A 19,534-nucleotide genomic window follows, 5' to 3' on the forward strand; every position below is an offset into this window, starting at 1 on the left:
CTTCCCTGACATCTAGACCTTTTCTGCCGTAACATAATGTTTGTCTTCTTGAAATTGACTGTCATTGCCCAAGTCTGACAGAACTGTTGCAGATGATCTAGTTGTTGCTGTAGCTCCTATTTTGTCGGTGACAGCAGTACCAGATAATTTGCGTACAGGAGGCATTTTATTCCTGTGTCTTTAAGAGTGAGACCGGGGGCTGTTGATTGCTCAAGCTTTTTGTCCAATTCATTTATATGGATCTTAAATTGACTTGAGCTCAAGTTGTTCCCCTATTTAACTCCGCGCCCTTGGGAAAATACATCTGTATGTTGACTGCACACTTGTTATTTGGGTACATAGATTTGCTGACATGTGTTTTTCCACCCACACCACTTTCAATGAATAACTCAACTCAAGTAAACCAAGCTTATATTTTGGGTTCTGATGCTGTATGACAGTTAAACTAAGCTCATGAGGCATTTATAAGTTATATTGTTCAAGAATCAATGGGTACATATCATACATTTATAAGTCAAAAAATGGATGTAGCAGGTATGGATTCTAGTTTTAAGGCTCTGCTTTGACAGCTGTGTGTGTGTGTGTGTGTGTGTGTGTGTGTGTGTGTGTGTGTGTGTGTGTGTGTGTGCGTGCGTGCGTGCGTGCGTGCGTGCGTGCGTGCGTGCGTGCGTGCGTGCGTGCGTGCGTGCGTGCGTGCGTGCGTGCGTGCGGGATTGTTACAGAAGCAGGTAGAGACAGACATCAGGAGCTGCTGTCTGACAGAGATCAAGCAGACTGAGGAGAAGTACACAGAGACTCTGGACTCCATAGAGAAGGTAAGGTGTTACTGCCAAATACCTCCCCTACCCCTCTGGTGCTACAACCAAATACCTCCCCCTTCATACTGTATTCTCACAATGCTCTTTGTTCATTAACCATTCCGTTCATGACCTTATGAAAACCGTCCCTTATGTAGGCAGACACTATTTAAGATTACGATTGTTCTGATAAATCCCTTGTGTCGTGCAACAAGTCATTATTTGGCTGACCCAAATAGTTCCCGTAAACATGCAGCAACTGCTTACCTACCTCTCCTGTTTAAGTGGAACCAACCCACTCACTCTTTTTCTTACGCTCTGTTTTTCCCATCCAGTATTTTATGGCACCTCTTACCACATTCCTGTCCTCGGAGGAGATGAAGAACGTGTTTGTCAACATTCCGGTAAGTTCCAGGACAGAAACCCCGACCATCCACATGTAGATGGTACAGATAGAGATTGCAGTGACATTTTAGTCATTTAGCAGACGCTCTTATTCCAGATTGACTTACAGTCAGTGATTTAACTTGCTATGTTGAGTAGTAAAAAAGCCAACACATATCACAGTTATTGCAAGTAGACCCTTCTCCAAAATATCAGCTAATACCTGTTGTCCCAAGCACTATGGGTCTTCAGTGTTTGTTTGTCATGGACTGTTGTGGTGTTTCAGGACCTGGTTAAAGTTCACAAGAGTCTCATGGTGGAGATCCAAGACTCTGTCCACCATAAAAGTGCTCAGAACATCTACCAGATCTTCATCAACTACAAAGAGAGGTACAATTCCACAGAACTATCCCACAAAAAAATCACATTGGATTTAGGTAACAAGTTACATGAAAAAAAATCGAAATTCCCAGTTTTCCGTGTTGAAACAGAGTTGATTGAACCAGCTTTTCTGTCTCGTTCTCTCAATCCCTTGTTCTTCGTTCCTGGTTCTCTCTCTCTCTCTCTCTCTCTCTCTCTCTCTCTCTCTCTCTCTCTCTCTCTCTCTCTCTCTCTCTCTCTCTCTCTCTCTCTCTCTCTCTCTCTCTCTCTCTCTCTCTCTCTCTCTCTCTCCCCCTCTCTCTCTCTCTCTCTCTCTCTCTCTCTCTCTCTCTCTCTGTCTCTCTCTCTCTCTCTCTCCCTCTCTCTATCTCTCTCTCTCTCTCTCTCTCTCTCTCTCTCTCTCTCTCTCTCTCTCTCTCTCCCTCTCTCTCTCTCTCTCTCTATCTCTCTCTCTCTCTCTCTCTCTCTCTCTCTCTCTCTCTCTCTCTCTCTCTCTCTCTCTCTCTCTCTCTCTCTCTCTCTCGCTCTCTCGCTCTCTCTCTCTCCCCCTCTCTCTCTCTCTCTCTCTTTATTGAGCGATGAAATAAACAAGGGAACATTAGTAAACATGAGACCCAAAGTTTCAAAGAATATAGACATTTAAAATGTTATATTATTGGCTATTTACAGTGTTGTAACAATGTGCAAGTAGTTGAAGTATGAAAGGGAATATAAATAAACAGATAAATATAGGTTGTTTGTGCTCCATTTGTTGCCGTTTTCTCATGACAACGGGCCACAAATCTTGCTGCTGTGACTGCACACGGAGGTATTTCACCTAACAGATATGGGAGTTTATCAATGTTTGAGTTGTTTTCAAATTGTTTGTGGGTCTGTGTGACCTGTGGGAAATATGTGTCTCTAATGTGGTCATACATTTGGCAGGAGGTTAGGAAGTGTAGCTCAGTTTCCACCTCATCAGTGTGCACATAGCCTGTCATCTCTCGAAAGCCAGGTTTGCCTATGGCGGCCTCTCTCTGTATATAGTCAATGATTTTCTTAATTGAGGGTCAGTCACAGTGGTCAGGTATTCTGCTACTGTGTACTCTCTGTTTACTAGCATTCTAGTTTGCTGTGTGTTTTTGTTGATTCTTTCCCGTGTATAGTTATCTTTTTGCTTTCTCATAATTTGGTTGGGTCTAAATGTGTTTCTGTCCCGGGGATCTGTGGGGTCTGTTTGTGTTTGTGAACAGAGCCTCAGAACCAGCTGGCTGAGGGGACTCTTCTCTCTGTAGGGGAGGGCTTTGTGGTTGAATGTGTGGGCATCGCTTCCTTTTAGGTGGTTGTAGAATTTAACAGCTCTTTTCTGGATTTTGATAACTAGTAGGTGTAGTTCTAATTCTCCTCTGCATGCATTGTTTGGGGTTTTACATTGTACACACAGTATATTTTTGCGGAATTCTGCATGCAGAGTCTCAATTGACTGTTTGAATTCTTGGTTGGTGAGTGGACCCCAGACCTCACAACCATAGAGGGCAATGGGTTCGATAGCTTATTAAAGTTTTATCCTAATTAGTTTTATGTTCCTTTTGATGGCATAAGAAGCCCTTCTTGCCCTGTATCTTAGATCGTTCACAGCCTTGTGGAAGTTACCTGTGGTGTTGATGTTTAGGCCCGAGGTAGGGTTAGGGTTAGGGACCATTATTTTAGTCTTACTGAGATTCACTGTCAGGGCCCAAGTCATGGCCCAAGCCCAAGTCTCTCTCTCTCTCTCTCAATTTCTTTCACCTCAACAATACTGACTTTAATATACTGATATCTTTTACAGATTGCTAATATATGGGAAATACTGTAGCCATGTAGAAACGGCCATCGTTGCTTTGGATGACATCTGCAAACACAGAGAGGACATCCGAATGAAGCTGGAGGTAAAGTCTGCATCAGTCTAAATCAGTGGTCAGATACAGCCATCTAGTGTTTACCAAAGGTATTACAGGCCATGGTACACCAACTGCAATTCTTATTATTTTTTCAATTAATAAGTACTATATTTTTTTCTCTAAATTAATATGTTTTGTGTTATATTGCAGTGACAGTTCAAATACCATGCGGTATGATTTATTTATTGTGTTTGCCAGGAATGTGCGAAGAGAGCCAACTATGGAAAGTTTACACTGAGGGATCTGCTAGTTGTCCCTATGCAGCGGGTACTGAAGTATCACCTTCTTCTACAGGTAAGATATATATCTTCAGAGAGCTGAGAATGACTTCCATTCAACTGTTACCTCAGTACCAGGAATAAAGCTGCACTACTGACTATCACCAGTGGAGGCACAGTTACCCATGTTTAAATCATACACTAGTCCTGGACACCTCTGGATATACACTACCAGTCAAAAGTTTGGACACAACTACTCATTCAAGGGTTTTTCTTTATTTTAACTTTTTTCTACATTGTAGAATAATAGTGAAAACATCAAAACTATGAAATAACACATATGAATTCATGTAGTAACCAAAATAAGTGTTCAAAATATATTTTATATTTGAGATTCTTCAAAATAGCCACCCTTTGCCTTGATGACAGCTCTGCACACTCTTGGCATTCTCTCAACCAGCTTCATGAGGTAGTCACCTGGAATGCATTTCAATTAACACGTGTGCCATGTTAAAAGTTAATTTGTGGAATTTCTCTCCTTCTTAATGCGTTTGAGCCAATCAGTTGTGTTGTGACAAGGTAGAGGGGGGATACAGAAGATAGCCCTATTTGGAAAAAGACCAAGTCCATATTATGGCAAGAACAGCTGAAATAAGAAAAGAGAAATGACGGTTCATCATTACTTTAAGACATGAAGGTCAGTGAATGCGGAAAATTTCAAGAACTTTGAAAGTTTCCTCAAGTATAGTCGCAAAGACCATCAAGCGCTATGATGAAATGTCTCTCATGAGGACCACCACAGGAAAGGAAGACCCAGAGTTACCTCTGCTGCAGAGGATAAGTTCATTAGAGTTACCAGCCTCAGAAATTGCAGCCCAAATAAATGCTTCACAGAGTTCAAGTAACAGACACATCTCAACATCAACTGTTCAGAGGACACTGTGTGAATCAGGCATTCATGGTCGAATTGCTGCAAAGAAACCACTACTAAAGGACACCAATAAGAAGAAGAGCCTTGCTTGGACCAAGAAACACAAGCAATGGACCTTCACCAGTGGAAATCTGTCCATTGGTCTGATGAGTCCAAATTTGAGATTTTTGGTTCCAACCTCTGTTTTTGTGAGGCTTAGTGTAGGTGAACCAGCATGGCTACCACAGCATTCTGCAGTGATACGCCATCCCATCTGGTTTGCGCTTAGTGGGAGTATCATTTGTTTTTCAACAGGACAAGGACCCAACACACCTCCAGACTGTGTAAGGACTATTTGACCAAGAAGGAGAGTGATGCATCAGATGACCTCTGCATCAGATGACCTGGTCTCCACAATCACCCGACCTCAACTCAATTGAGATGGTTTGGGATGAGTTGGACTGCGGAGTGAAGGAAAAGCAGCCAACAAGTGCTCAGCATATGTGGGAACTCCTTCAAGACTGTCTGACTGTCATAGTCATACAGCAAAAATAGAATGGAGGAAAAAGAATAAGCAAGAGAGTGCAAGAAAGTGATAAGAAGAGGGATAGAGAGAAAAGTAGTGTGTGTGAATACCCTGATAAGGCATTACTGCAATCAGTCAGTCAGACAGCCCTCTGGTCCTGACTCCTGCGGCTCTAACGTTAGTCCTAGGCCACCGCTGCATGGGCAGACATGTTAGCAGTCAGGGGCAAGGTGGAAAGGTGTATGTGGTTTTGTACGCTCCTAGGGGGTTGACGTGTGACTGGCGGTCAGCTCCGAGCCGTCTTCTCTTTCTCTCCCTTCCTCCCTGTCGGTGCGTTCCATTCCACTCCATAGGACAGGAGGCACTGTTGCGTAGCCAGTCAGAGCTGTCTGTCTGTCAGGGCTGTGTATGTGTGTGTGTCTGTTTGTCTGTTTGTTTCGGGCTAGGGGGGCTGCATGTGGACCCTGGGGACCTAGCCTGGCCTGTGCCGATCCCCGATCCACTCCAATGGAGGGAACACGCTCCCGGGGTAGTGGGAGGGAGGGAGGAGGAAGGGAGTGAGAGAGGGAAGTGAGGGAGGGAGGGGAGGAAGAGGTGGGAGGAAAGAGTGGAGGTGAGTGCTTAGATCAGGGAGGAGAGGTAAGGAGGATGGAGGGCAGGTAGGTCTTTTTCTTGTTCTCTACCTCCATTTCTCTCTGTTCCCTCTGTAATTATTTCATAGTGGCTCCCACCAGTCCCCAACTCACTATAACCAGAATCCATCAATATGTCAGTAGTGTCAGAACCCTCTTTCTTTCTCTGTCTCTCTATCACTCTTTCCTTTCTTCCCATTTCTCTATTTATTCCAAACTCACTATAACTGGAATCCATCAATAAGCCTGTACTATCTGGTCATCGCTCTCTCTCTCTCCTTTTCTCTCTCTCTCGCTCTTTCTTTTTCTCTCTCTTTTTCTCTCTCTCTCTCTCTCTCTCTCTCTCTCTCTCTCTCTCTCTCTCTCTCTCTCTCTCTCTCTCTCTCTCTCTCTCTCTCTCTCTCTCTCTCTCTCTCTCTCTCTCTCTCTCACTCTCTCTCTTTCTCCCTCTCTTGCTACCCCCTCCCCACCTCTCCCATGGGCTCACTGTGTAGGTGTGTGTTAGGAGCAGAGAATGAAAAATAGGGTCCTGTCGCATTGCTTGTGATAATAATGCCCAGGTTCAGCTTGAGTGATAGCTGGGATTTGAGGAGTTCTAGGCAGACACATACGGCCCAGCGGGAGGTGTCTGGGGCAAAGGGGCTGGGGGCGAGGGAGCTGGGGTGAGGGGGCTGGTGCGAGGGGGCTGGGGGCGAGGGAGCTGGGGTGAGGGGGCTGGTGCGAGGGGGCTGGGGGAAAGGAAGCTGGGGTGAGGGGGCTGGTGCGAGGGGGCTGGGGTGAGGGGGCTGGTGCGAGGGGGCTGGGGGCGAGGGAGCTGGGGTGAGGGGGCTGGTGCGAGGGGGCTGGGGGAAAGGGAGCTGGGGTGAGGGGGCTGGAGCGGGGGGACTGGGGTGAGGGGACTGGGGGCGAGGGAGCTGGGGGCGAGGGAGCTGGGGTGAGGGGGCTGGGGCGGGGGGACTGGGGCGAGGGGACTGAGGGCAAGGGGGCTGGGGGCAAGGGAGCTGGGGCGAGGGGACTGGGGTGAGGGGAAGGAGAGGGGAAGGAAGCCATTTATCTGGGCTAGGATGTGTGTGTGTGTGAAGGATATGCATGGTAACCTTCCTTATCCTCCACAACACAGACAAACGGCTTAGATGTCTTGTTTACTCGCCAGCTACAGGAAAGCAATTTCAGCCCACACACAAGATACACACAAGATAAGCATATACATACAGAGAACGCAGGAATTCACGCACGAATGCACACACACACACACACACACACACACACACACACACACACACACACACACACACACACACACACACACACACACACACACACACACAGCAATTTATTTTATTTTATTACTGGGTTCTTTCATGGTATCCCACCTTTTTATTTCATATCTAGGATTATGATGTTGTTTGGGATTTACTTTCCAGGTGTGTGTGTATGTATGTGTGTATGTGTGTGTGTGTGTGTGTGTGTTTGTATAGAAGTGTGTGTACAGTATGTGTGTGATTGTGCACAGCAACAGTAACTCGTCTGTGTGTGTGACATGAAAATAGAAATCAATGATCGCTTCGTTTGTTTGTCCTTGTTTGTTTTTCTAACCCTGAAGTCGCAGTCCAACATCACTTGATAAGCACAACTCATTTCTAACATGGTAGAACATTGGTTGACACTGTTTGTCTATAATCTTGAGCTGTAGTTGAAGTGTCAGGCAGAGAGAGATGGCCTAATGCCTACCTGTCATCTCTATTTTTCCTACTTCTCTCAGGGCTCTGTGTGGCTAATTAGCTAGCTGGTGAAAACAGAGAGCATAAAATAGCACTGTGTTTTGTTTTGATCCAATTACAGGAATTAGTGAAACACACTCACGACGCGGCTGACAAGAGCAATTTGCGGCTGGCGCTGGATGCCATGAAGGTAAGTGTTATACGACGCCCTCGCATCACATCAGGAATGGAAGAGTAATTGGGGTGCCAGGTCTGTGTCTGATCTTATGACTCTCCTCACCTGAACCGCATGCACCACGTACACACACACGCACGCACGCACGCACGCACGCACGCACGCACGCACGCACGCACGCACGCACGCACGCACGCACGCACGCACACACACACACACACACACATATTTATGTATTAATTACTGTATATATGTATTTATGTATTAATTACTGTATATATTTAGATATGTATTAATTACTGTATATATTTAGTTAGTACATAACTAAATATATACAGTAATACAAATGTAACTGAACATAGACCTCACAGCCTAACACAGTATACAGTGTCTTCAGTAATCATACTCCTTGACTTATTCCACATTTCGTTGTGTTAAAAACCTGAATTAAAAATGGATTTAAAAAAAAACATGTTCCCCACACAATACCCCATAATGACAAAGTGAAAATATGTTTTTAGAAGTTTTAGTAAATTTACTGAAAATTAAATTCAGAAATATATCATTTACGTAAGTATTCACACCCCTGAGTCAATACATGTTAGAATTGTCTTGGCAGTGATTACAGCTGTGAGTCTTTCAGGGTAAGTCTCTAAGGGCTTTGCACACCTGGATTGTACAATATTTGCATTATTCTTTAAAAAATTGTTCAAGCTCTGTCAAGTTGGTTGTTGATCATTGTTAGATAGCCATTTTGAAGTCTTGCCCTAGTTTTTCAAGCCGTTTTAAGTCAAAACTGTAACTAGGCCACTCAGGAACATTCAATGTCATCTTGGTAAGCAACTCCAGTGTATATTTAGCCTTGTATTTTTGGTTATTGTCCTGCTGAAAGGTGAATTTGTCTCATTGTCTGTTTGAAAGCAGACTGAACCAAGTTTTCCTCTAGCAGTTTGCCTGTGCTTAACTCTATTCCATTTCTTTCTATCCTAAAAACATTCCCTAATCCTTGCCGATGACAAGCATACCCTTAACATAATTCAGCCACCAACATTCTTGAAAATATGAAGATGTATTGTGCTGAATTTGCCCCAAACATAACTCTTTGTACTCAGGACATAACATTAATTTATTTTCCACTTTTTTTGCAGTTTTACTTTAGTGCCTTATTGAAAACAGGATGCATGTTTTTAAATATTTGTATTCTGTACAGGCTTCTTTCTTTTCATTCTGTCATTTAGGTTAGTATTGTGGAGTAACTACAATGTTGCTGATCCATCCTTAGTTTTATCCTATCACAGCCATTAAACTGTTTCAACGTCACCAATGGCCTCATGAAATCCCTGAGCGGTTTCCTTCCTCTCTAGCAACTGAGTTAGGATGGATGCCTGTATCTTTGTAGAGACTGGGTGTATTGATACACCATCCAAAGTGTAATTAATAGCTTCACCATACTCAGAGCTAAAAGGGATATTCAGTGTCTGCTTCTTTAAATTTGATCCCATCTACCAATAGGTGCCCTTCTTTGCGAGGCATTGGAAAACCTCCCTGGTCTTTGTGGTTGAATCTGTGTTTGAAATGTTTTGACTAAGAGACCTTACAGACAATTGTATGTCTGGGGTACAGAGATTAAGTAGTCATTCAAAAATCATGTTAACCACTTGTACTGCACACAGAGTGAGTCCATGTAACTTATTATGTGACTTGTTAAGCACATTTTTACTCCTGAACTTATTTAGGCTTGCCTTAACAAAGGGGTTGAATCCTTATTGACTCAAGACATTTCAGCTTTTCATTTTCTATGAATTTGTAAACATTTCTAAAAACATAATTCCACTTTGACATTATGTGGTATTGTGTGTAGGCCAGTGCCACAAAATATCAATATAATCCATTTTAAATTCAGGCCTTAACACAACAAAATGTGGAAAAAGTCAAGGGTTGCGAATACTTTCTGAAGGTCCACATATGCCTCCTACTGAGATCTGCCTTGAGACCAGATTATTGGTCGACTCTACCAACCTGCTAGCTATTTCAGCACCACTCCAGACCTACTCTAGGCCTACACACAAAAACCTAAAAACACTCCTGCCACCAACACATGTACAGTTGAAGTCGGAAGTGTACATACACTTAGGTTGGAGTCATTAAAACTTGTTTTTCAACCACTCCACAAATTTATTGTTACACAAACTATAGTTAGGACATCTACTTTGTGCATGACACAAGTCATTTTTCCCAAAATTGTTTACAGACAGATTATTTCACTTATAACTCACTGTATCACAATTCCAGTGGGTCAGAAGTTTACATACGCTAAGTTGACTGTGTCTTTAAACAGCTTGGAAAATTCCAAAAAAGGATGTCATGGCTTTAGACATTTCTGATAGGCTAATTGACATAATTTGAGTCAATTGGAGGTGTACCTGTGGATGTATTTCAAGGCCTACCTTCAAACTCAGTGCTTCTTTGCTTGACATCATGGGAAAATCTAAATAAAGATTGTAGACCTCCACAAGTCTGGTTCATCCTTGGGAGCAATTTCCAAACGCCTGAAGATACCACGTTCATCTGTACAAACAATAGTACGCAAGTATAAACACCATGGGACCATGCAGCCGTCATACCGCTCAGGAAGGAGACGCGTTCTGTCTCCTAGAGATGAATGTGCTTTGGTGTGAAAAGTCAAATCAATCCCAGAACAACAGCAAAGGACCTTGTGAAGATGCTGGAGGAAACAGGTACAAAATGATCTATATCCATAGTAAAATGAGTTCTATATCGACATAACCTGAAAGTCCGCTCAGCAAGGAAGAAGCTACTGCTCCAAAACTGCCAATAAAAAGCCAGGTTACGGTTTGCAACTGCACATGGGGACAAAGATTGTATTTTTTGGAGAAATATCCTCTGGTCTGATGAAACAAAAATAGAACTATAATGACCATCGTTATGTTTGGAGGAAAAAGGGGGAGGCTTGCAAGCCGAAGAACACCATCCCAACCGTGAAGCACGGGTGTGGTAGCATCATGTTGTGGGGGTGCTTTGCTGCAGGAGGGACTGGTGCACTTCACAAAATAAATGGCATCATGAGGAGGGGAAATTATGTGGATATATTGAAGCAGCATCTCAAGACATCAGTCAGGAAGTTAAAGCTTGGTCGCAAATGGGTCTTCCAAATGGACAATGACTCGAAGCATACTTCCAAAGTTGTGGCAAAATGGCTTAAGGACAACAAAGTCAAGGTATTGGAGTGACCCTTACAAAAGTGTGTACGAGCAAGGAGGCCTTACAAACCTGACTCAGTTACACCATCTCTGTCAGGAGGAATGGGTCAAAATTCCCCCAACTTATTGTGGGAAGCTTGTGGAAGGCTACCCGAAACGTTTGACCCAAGTTAAACAATTTAAAGGCAATGCTACCAAATACTAATTGAGTGCATGTAAACTTCTGACCCACTGGGAATGTGATGAAAGAATTAAAAGCTTAAATAAATCATTCTCTCTACTATTATTCTGACATTTCACAGTCTTAAAATGAAGTGGTGATACTAACTGACCTAAGACAGGGAATTTTTACTAGGATTAAATGTCAGGAATTGTGAAAAACTGAGTTTAAATGTATTTGGCTAAGGTGTATGTAAACTTCCGACTTCAACTGTATCTCAATGAAATATCTCTGACAAGATTAGGTACAACATAATACTATTAAGTTGTTCTCTTTGCGTAAGAGTTTGACAGCGGTTACACAAAGTGTGACTCCCCATCTCTCTTTCAGAAAGATTTCTTGTGCATCATTTGTGTTTTTTTTCAGCTTGACATTGTTTTCTTCTGAAATCTGCACTTAAAAAATCAGTCGTCTCTTTAGTCTTGATGTACAGGGTGTTGATGATGTGGGTGTGTGAATACAGTTTGACACGTACCAGGAAAGTACTAGAAGCAAGTCACGTCGGGTATGAAAGTGAACATTTACTCTGAGGGCGTCTGCGATGATTTCAATTGGCTAAATGATCCACTTGACATTGATTGGGGGAGCTAATGTGGTTAATGTTCCTGGAGTGTTTCTCTGCATTGCGTCATGTGATGCGACGGCAACCAAGTGTTTTTCAGCGCTGATTATCTCAGACCTTATGATAGACGAGATTTTAAACAGTGCTACTTGAACCAGACTCACTCTGTGTTGAGAGGAAGATTTACACAATGTACTCTTGCATAAACAATTAATCATGCTGCTCAAAGAGAGAGAGAGAGAGAGAGAGAGCAAGTCCTCTAGAATATGTTGACATTGCAGGTGGTACGATTTTAATCATGAAGTTGTAGATACTGTTGCTCCACTCTAATGCAGAACTAATGAAGAAACAGGAGTTAGTTTCCAGGACTATTAGTTAGGCTACTGTATGGAAGACCATTGGAAAGCAGTCATTTGTTGTGAGCCTGTCTCATATGGTGTATGCCAAAATGCACCCATCTTGAATGTTAAGTCTTAATGTTTGTTGTTTTGTGTTCTCTGTGTTGTGTTGGGTACTGTAGGACCTGGCTCAATACGTCAATGAAGTGAAGAGAGACAACGAGACTCTGAGAGACATAGCCCAGTATCAGAAATCCATCGAAAACCTTGTAAGCAATTCATCTTGATTCAAAAATTATTGTGAAGTGAGCTGGGTTTTAAGTGTGACCTCTTTCTCTCTTTCATCCTCCCCCCCCCCCTTCAGAATCAGTCTCTTAGTACCTATGGGAGACCAAAAGGAGACGGAGAGGTACGCGTTACCTCAATCGACAAACGTGCCAAACAGGACCGGTGAGATGTCTGTCTGGTGTGTGTGTGGGTTTCTGTGTGAGTGCATGTGTGTATGTTTGTCTGGAACGTGGCAAGATAAGATCAAGTCTTTTTACAGTCCCTCGTCTACTGCTTGCTCGTAATGCTTTATGGATCCAGTAATAGGTGTTTATTAGCAGCTATTGTAGTGCATTATGCATAACTCAATCAGGCATTACAAATGCACTTATAATACATTCTGAAAAGGGTATTCATGCTAACCAAAGTCATCTTTTTATCTCACCTGACAAAGACTTCTGTGAAGTGGAAACATTGTGCGTTTGGGGGCAGGAATAAAGCACTGGGGAACAGCAATATTCTGTGTGCAGACCTCTCATTCCTTTACCTTCTTTTTATCTCTCCTTCTGTGTCTTTCCTCTGACACCACAGGCACATCTTCCTGTTCGATGCTGCTGTGATCGTCTGTAAGAGGAGAGGAGACAACTATGAGATGAAGGAAGTGATCGACCTGCACCACTTCAAGATCACCAACAACCCCACATCAGACAAGGAGAACAGGAAGGTGTGCGTGCGTGTGTTTGTTCGCTCGTGTGTGTATGAAAGAGTGCACAAAAAACAATCATAGTTTTATCATCCTTCAATTATTCACACTTTAATTATTGTTGACTTTGAGGGATTTCTTAATTTGCTGCAGGCTCAGGCAGTACTGTACAGGAGGGGACATGCTAAACTTTTATTTATGAATGTAAGTTTTAGGAAATTTGTCACTAAAAGCGAATCAGACACATATTGAGATTGCCACATTCATTGACGAGCATGATCAGATATTGTGTTGGTTTGATGGATAGAACAGCTTGCCTTTTCCCCAGATGGTGTGTTGCCTTGTGCCTGATGGCACACACACACACACACACACACACACACACACACACACACACACACACACACACACACACACACACACACACACACACACACACACACACACACACACACACAGCAACAAGCACCCAGCAGTATAATAAGTATAATATTCACTGTTGTGGATAATGATACATTGCACAATGGCTTCCCAGGGGATAATAATCATTTAGCTTTATAAAAACTTTAATTTGTTATGAAATCAAACAATAATCAAGCCAAAATCTAAGCAGCACGCATCTTTCCTATTACATGAAAGACAACCCCTTGTCTGTCGTATAAGGCTAGGAACCTACGAAAGCTGGTCTATAGTGTACAGTACCTGTTTTCAAACCCCACCCTCTCACACGACCCCCCACCTACCCCCTATACACACCCTATGATTGGTCAAGAGGCTCTCTTTCTCTTATCTGATTGGCTGGTGGCTTACCCCAACCACTGCAACCTGAAGACCACTTTAAAGGGTCAATCTGGAATTTGTCCATCCATTTGTAGTTTGATTGTCCCTTTAATGGCTTTAATGGCTGTTCTCATTGTTTTTATAAGCACAGCTGCCTTGAGCACTGAGCAGTATGGTACATGCAGACTACAGAGCCCTCGTTGTAGGAAAGATAACTCTAGCAGAACACACAGCATTACCTCTGAATATACACTTGTTTATTGTGCTGAAATTTGGGTCAGAGTACCTTTTTCAAGACAGCCTTGTCTCTGTGGAGAGGAGAGGTGGTTGTAGCAGGTTGTTATCAGGGACGCTGGAGTAATGGCTTGTCTTTAAGGTGGCTAATCTTTAGTGATTAAGTTCTGCAGTGTCGTATCTGCCTTGATATCTGGGGCTGCATGGACACTGGTTCACAGGAACTCTCTCTCTCTCTCAATTTCCATTTCAATTTAAGGGCTTTATTGACATGGGGCACATATGTTTACATTGTCAAGGCAAATTAAATAGATAATAAACAATAAAAATGTTTTACAGTAAACATTAAACTCACAAAAGTTCCAAAAGAATAAAGACATTTCAAATGTCATGTTATGTCTAATATTATGTCTATATACAGTGTTCTCTCTCTCTCTCTCTCTCTCTCTCTCTCTCTCTCTCTCTCTCTCTCTCTCTCTCTCTCTCTCTCTCTCTCTCTCTCTCTCTCTCTCTCTCTCTCTCTCTCTCTCTCTCTCTCTCTCTCTCTCTCTGCATACACCACTCTATTTCTTTCTATTATGACTCCCCCATTCTACCTCACTATGACCCCCTCATCTACCTCCCTCTGTCTCTCTCTAATTCACTCTCTCATCGCCCTTTTTGTCTCCTGTTTTAGTGGTCCTATGGGTTCTACCTGACACACAACCAGGGGCAGAGTGGCTTCGAGTTGTTCTTCAAAACCAAGGAGCTGAAGAAGAAATGGCTGGAGCAGTTTGGCATGGCCATGTGAGTGTGTGTTGTGTCCCATGTCATGCCTCTGCCTCACTCCCCCTGCAGCAGTGTGTGTTCTGTCCCATGTCATGCCTCTGCCTCACTCCCCCTGCAGCAGTGTGTGTTGTGTCCCATGTCATGCCTCTGCCTCACTCCCCCTGCAGCAGTGTGTGTTCTGTCCCATGTCATGCCTCTGCCTCACTCCCCCTGCAGCAGTGTGTGTTCTGTCCCATGTCATGCCTCTGCCTCACTCCCCCTGCAGCAGTGTGTGTTCTGTCCCATGTCATACCTCTGCCTCACTCCCCCTGCAGCAGTGTGTGTTCTGTCCCATGTCATGCCTCTGCCTCACTCCCCCTGCAGCAGTGTGTGTTGTGTCCCATGTCATGCCTCTGCCTCACTCCCCCTGCAGCAGTGTGTGTTCTGTCCCATGTCATGCCTCTGCCTCACTCCCCCTGCAGCAGTGTGTGTTGTGTCCCATGTCATGCCTCTGCCTCACTCCCCCTGCAGCAGTGTGTTTGTGTGTGTGTGTGTGTGTGTGTTTCTGTGAGAGAGACAGATAAAGTGTTTGTGTGTGTCCTCTATCGTGTGTACTGCCTTAGTGTCACAGTATTGACATGTCACTCTTCCAGTTATTCAGGTAAGTACAGATCATGATTAATGAGTGTCACAGTCCTGAACTCTCCTGGCACCCTGCTCTGAAACACTAAAGACACCAAAGACTCCCCTCCCCTCACCTGCTCCAAATCACCAGACTGATACAACAACCAGAACTGACTGCCTGGACAAAACCTATATCATTCTTTCTTAGACAATCAAAACTCCTTTCAGTGAATGGTGCAATTATATATTATGCTTGCACGAGAACAGCGCCTCTTTGCAAATACACACAAGCGTTCCAACTTTGATTAATGGATAAAACGTGTGTTCTTGTATGTTCTATAATTACTTTGCACAAAAACATAAAACTGTGCCAAATATTGCCAAATATAAAGGGGATGTTTAACTACTTTATCAAATTGCTTGAATAAACACCAGTGTGTTAAATTCACTCTGTAATAGACTGGAGATCTAACAATGTCCTGACAGAGAAGCTGATTAGTGACTCTGACTCAGAATGGGTTTTATCAAGTAGTCCATTGACTCAACTACATGCACGTTTGGCCATATAGGAATATTGTCCTCATAAGTCCTCTGTGTCATCTCTCTCAGTCTCGTTGGGGACTTCACTCGCACATGTGATCTAAGACGCACCTGTCATCATGAATACCACTGAGCCAAACACAAACACATCTGGTCATCTAGTGGAGGACAGGGGTCCTTTTCACACTGTAGCTATTTTAGAGAGGAGTGGAGATCAGAGGATCTGGGATTATTAGATGCTTTGTTGGTGTTGATAACGACATTTACAATTAGTTTACAACGGGGGTGGGGGACACCTGCTATAGGAAAAAAAAGGGGGGGAAACAATTGACCGTTTGCTAAGACCCGCCCCCCTTGGTTACTGTTCCAACCTCGGACAACATTTTCCCTGGAAGCCCAATTCCCCATTTAACCACATTCGAAATCCCCCCACAATGATCTCAAACTGTGTTTGTAATACACAATGAAATGAAACACAGACTGACTACCCCTTGCTAATCAGGAAACTCTTGGGTATGTTGTGGTGGACTGTCATTACAATTGCTTCACAGGATCCTGGTAAAATGATGTTTGTAGTGTAGCTAGCCACTGAATGGCTCTGAATTCACTGTCAGCATGCAGTCAAAGCTATAACTATCCTGATGTCGACAGCAGATGGGAGCTCTATTCATAACATTGCTAAATTAGCTAGCTGACATATTTTTTTTTTTACATAGTTTATTTGCACCTTATATGTAGAACAATCTTCAAAATGTTGTTAAATGTGATGTTCTGGTTCCTCTAGGGAAATTCACAAAGCTGATTGAGGACCTTATTACTGATGAGTGTGTTTTTTTTGTTTTGATCGTGTTTTTCTTTCCGCTTTCATTCTTTATTTATATTGATTCGTGTATTTTCTGTAATTTATGTAATTCAGGGCTTATCTGTAGAAGAGACCTTGGTCTCAGCATGACTAAAATAAAGGTGGGGGGGGCATAAAAAATAAAAAAATGAAAATAAGGTATTTTAAGTGGCTAGCTAGCTGATGTTAGCAATGTTGGTGAGACTGAGAGCTAGCTAACCAGCTGAGCTAGCAAACAATATAACAACAGTATCATTTTGGATTCAGGAATCACAGTAGCAAGTACTCTCCAATTATTTAGTCATTTAAACTCAGTTTTTGCCATAGCCTTCACTGGCTTTCATGTGATTTAAAGATCAGAATGTCCGAGGTGTTGGACTCGATGACAGTTGCTATCCATTGATACGCTGCGATTGGTTGCCGAAAATTCTGAAGCAGGGCTTAGTGAAGGGTCAATTATATTAAATAGTACTTTGGACTGTTCTATGCCGGTGATATCAGAAACAAAAAGAGAAAAGGAGGAAAGGAAGGAAGAAGAAGAAAGACAGCATCAGAGAAGAAAATAGAAAATAGGGGAAGAAAAAAGTTAAAAGGCGTGACGCAATGCTGAGAGAAGCTTGAGCTTGATTAACTCAGTGGAATTAATGAGTTTGGAGCGGAGAGAGAGAGACAGGAGAGAGAGACAGAGAGAGACTTTGAAGAGAAAGAAATAGAGAGACAGAAAGAGAGAGGCAGAAGAGTTAGAGAGCAAGAGACAGAGAGAGCGAGAGAGAGACGCTCCTTCAGTTTCTTTGGCACACAATCACTGAGTCACTTGGCTCCCTGGAGAGACTGTTGACTGATCCCAGTACTGTTGTTTTGTCACGCGCTGCAGCTCAGTTCAGCTCAACACAGTGAGGAGGAGGAGGAGACACATTTAGACTGCTAATATAATGGCACTGTACTCAAACTAACTCTGGATTACTTGACCTAACCCACATGAAAAAATACTATAGTATACTATGATATAAATACTATAGTATTCACTGTAGTGTTTTTGCGGAAATAACTGTAGTATTCACTGTAGTGTTAGCTGTAGTATACTGTAGTATTTACAGTTAACTGTAGTATGAATATTGTAGTAAAAGAAAAGTATTATAATTATGTTTTTGCTGACTGTAGTATACTGTCGTATTTACTGTAGTGTTTTAGTTTTATTATCTTTGACATAGAAGTGGAGGCTTTTTCTTTCAGGAAACCTACTGGGGAAATGTTCCATAACCTTTAGGTAGGTAGGACTGGTGTCTGAACGGATAGTTCAGAGCTTCTGCACTTTTCCATAACCTGTAGGTACAGTGCATTCGGAAAGTATTCAGACCTCTTTTTCCACATTTTGTTACTTCACAGCCTTATTCTAAAATCTATTAAATAGTTTTTTTTTCGCTCATCAATCTACACACAATACCCCATAATGACAAAGCAAAAAACTTTTTTTAAGTGTTTGCAAATTAAAAAATAAATAAATAATGAAATATCACATTTATACAAGTATTCAGACCCTCTACTCAGTACTTTGCTGAAGCACCTTTGGCAGCCTCGAGTCTTCTTGGGTATGACACTACAAGGTTGGCACACCTGTCTTTGGGGAGTTTCTCCCATTCTTCTCTGCAGATCCTCTCAAGCTCTGTCAGGTTGGATGGGGAGCGTCACTGCACAGCTATTTTCAGGTCTCTCCAGAGATGTTCGATCTGGTTCAAGTCCAGGCCCTGGCTGGGCCACTCAAGGACACTCAGAGACTTGTCCCGAAACCACTCCTGCGTTGTCTTGGTTGTGTGCTTGGGGTCATTGTCCTGTTGGAAGGTGAACCTTCACCCCCAGTCTGAGGTCCTGAGAGCTCTGGAGCAGGTTTTCATCAAGGATCTCTCTGTACTTTGCTCCGTTCGTCTTTCCCTCGATCCTGACTAGTCTCCCAGTCCCTGCCGCTGAAAACATCCCCACAGCATGATGCTGCCACCACCATGCTTCACCGTAGGGACTGTCATGTTCCTTTTACTGAGGAGTGGCTTCTGTCTGTCCACTCTACCATAAAGGCCTGATTGGTAGAGTGCTACAGAGATGGTTGTCCTTCTGGAGGGTTCTCCCATCTCCACAGAGGAACTCTGGAGCTCTGTCATCTGCCTGACCAAGGCCCTTCTCCCCCGATTGCTCAGTTTGGCCGGGCGTCCAGCTCTAGGAAGAGTCTTGGTGGTTCCACACTTCTTCCATTTAAGAATGATGGAGGCCACTGTGTTCTTGGGGACCTTCAATACTACATAAATTGTTTGGTACCCTTCCCCAGACCCTTCCTCAGCTCTACGGAATATTCCTTTGACCTCATGGCTTGGTTTTTTCTCTGACATGCACTGTCATCTGTGGGACCTTATATAGACAGATGTGTGCCTTTTCAAATAATGTCCAATCAATTGAATTTACCACAGTTGGACTCCAATCAAGTTGTAGAAACATCTAAAAAATGGAAACAGGATGCACCTGAGCTCAATTTCGCGTTTCATAGCAAAGGGTCTGAATACTTACGTAATAAATTGTGTGTAGATTGATGAGGGACATTATTGTTTATCCATTTTAGAATATGTATATATATATTTTTAACTTTATTTAACTAGGCTAGTCAGTTAAGAACAAATTCTCATTTTCAATGACGGCCTAGGAACAGTGGCCTTGTTCAGGGGCAGAACGACAGATTTTTACCTTGTCAGCTCGGGGATTCGATCTTGCAACCTTTTGGTCACTAGTCCAGCGCTTTAACCACTAGGCT

At 43.0% G+C, this 19,534-nt stretch overlaps 1 protein-coding gene across 1 annotated transcript in view; it reads left to right on the forward strand.

Annotated features, from left to right (window-relative positions):
* Nucleotides 1–19,534, forward strand: part of LOC120028131 (guanine nucleotide exchange factor VAV3) — a 134,652-nt gene that overhangs the window by 77,585 nt on the left and 37,533 nt on the right. Inside the window, exons 6-15 of the mRNA XM_038973325.1 lie at nt 723–815; nt 1,133–1,201; nt 1,468–1,571; nt 3,370–3,469; nt 3,680–3,775; nt 7,610–7,678; nt 12,187–12,273; nt 12,369–12,454; nt 12,863–12,995; nt 14,665–14,774. Coding sequence (XP_038829253.1) covers nt 723–815; nt 1,133–1,201; nt 1,468–1,571; nt 3,370–3,469; nt 3,680–3,775; nt 7,610–7,678; nt 12,187–12,273; nt 12,369–12,454; nt 12,863–12,995; nt 14,665–14,774 — 947 coding nt within the window. The remainder of the gene's footprint in view (nt 1–722; nt 816–1,132; nt 1,202–1,467; nt 1,572–3,369; nt 3,470–3,679; nt 3,776–7,609; nt 7,679–12,186; nt 12,274–12,368; nt 12,455–12,862; nt 12,996–14,664; nt 14,775–19,534) is intronic.

The sequence above is a fragment of the Salvelinus namaycush genome, chromosome 33, assembly GCF_016432855.1.
Source record: "Salvelinus namaycush isolate Seneca chromosome 33, SaNama_1.0, whole genome shotgun sequence".
NCBI classification, from domain to species: Eukaryota; Metazoa; Chordata; class Actinopteri; order Salmoniformes; family Salmonidae; genus Salvelinus; species Salvelinus namaycush.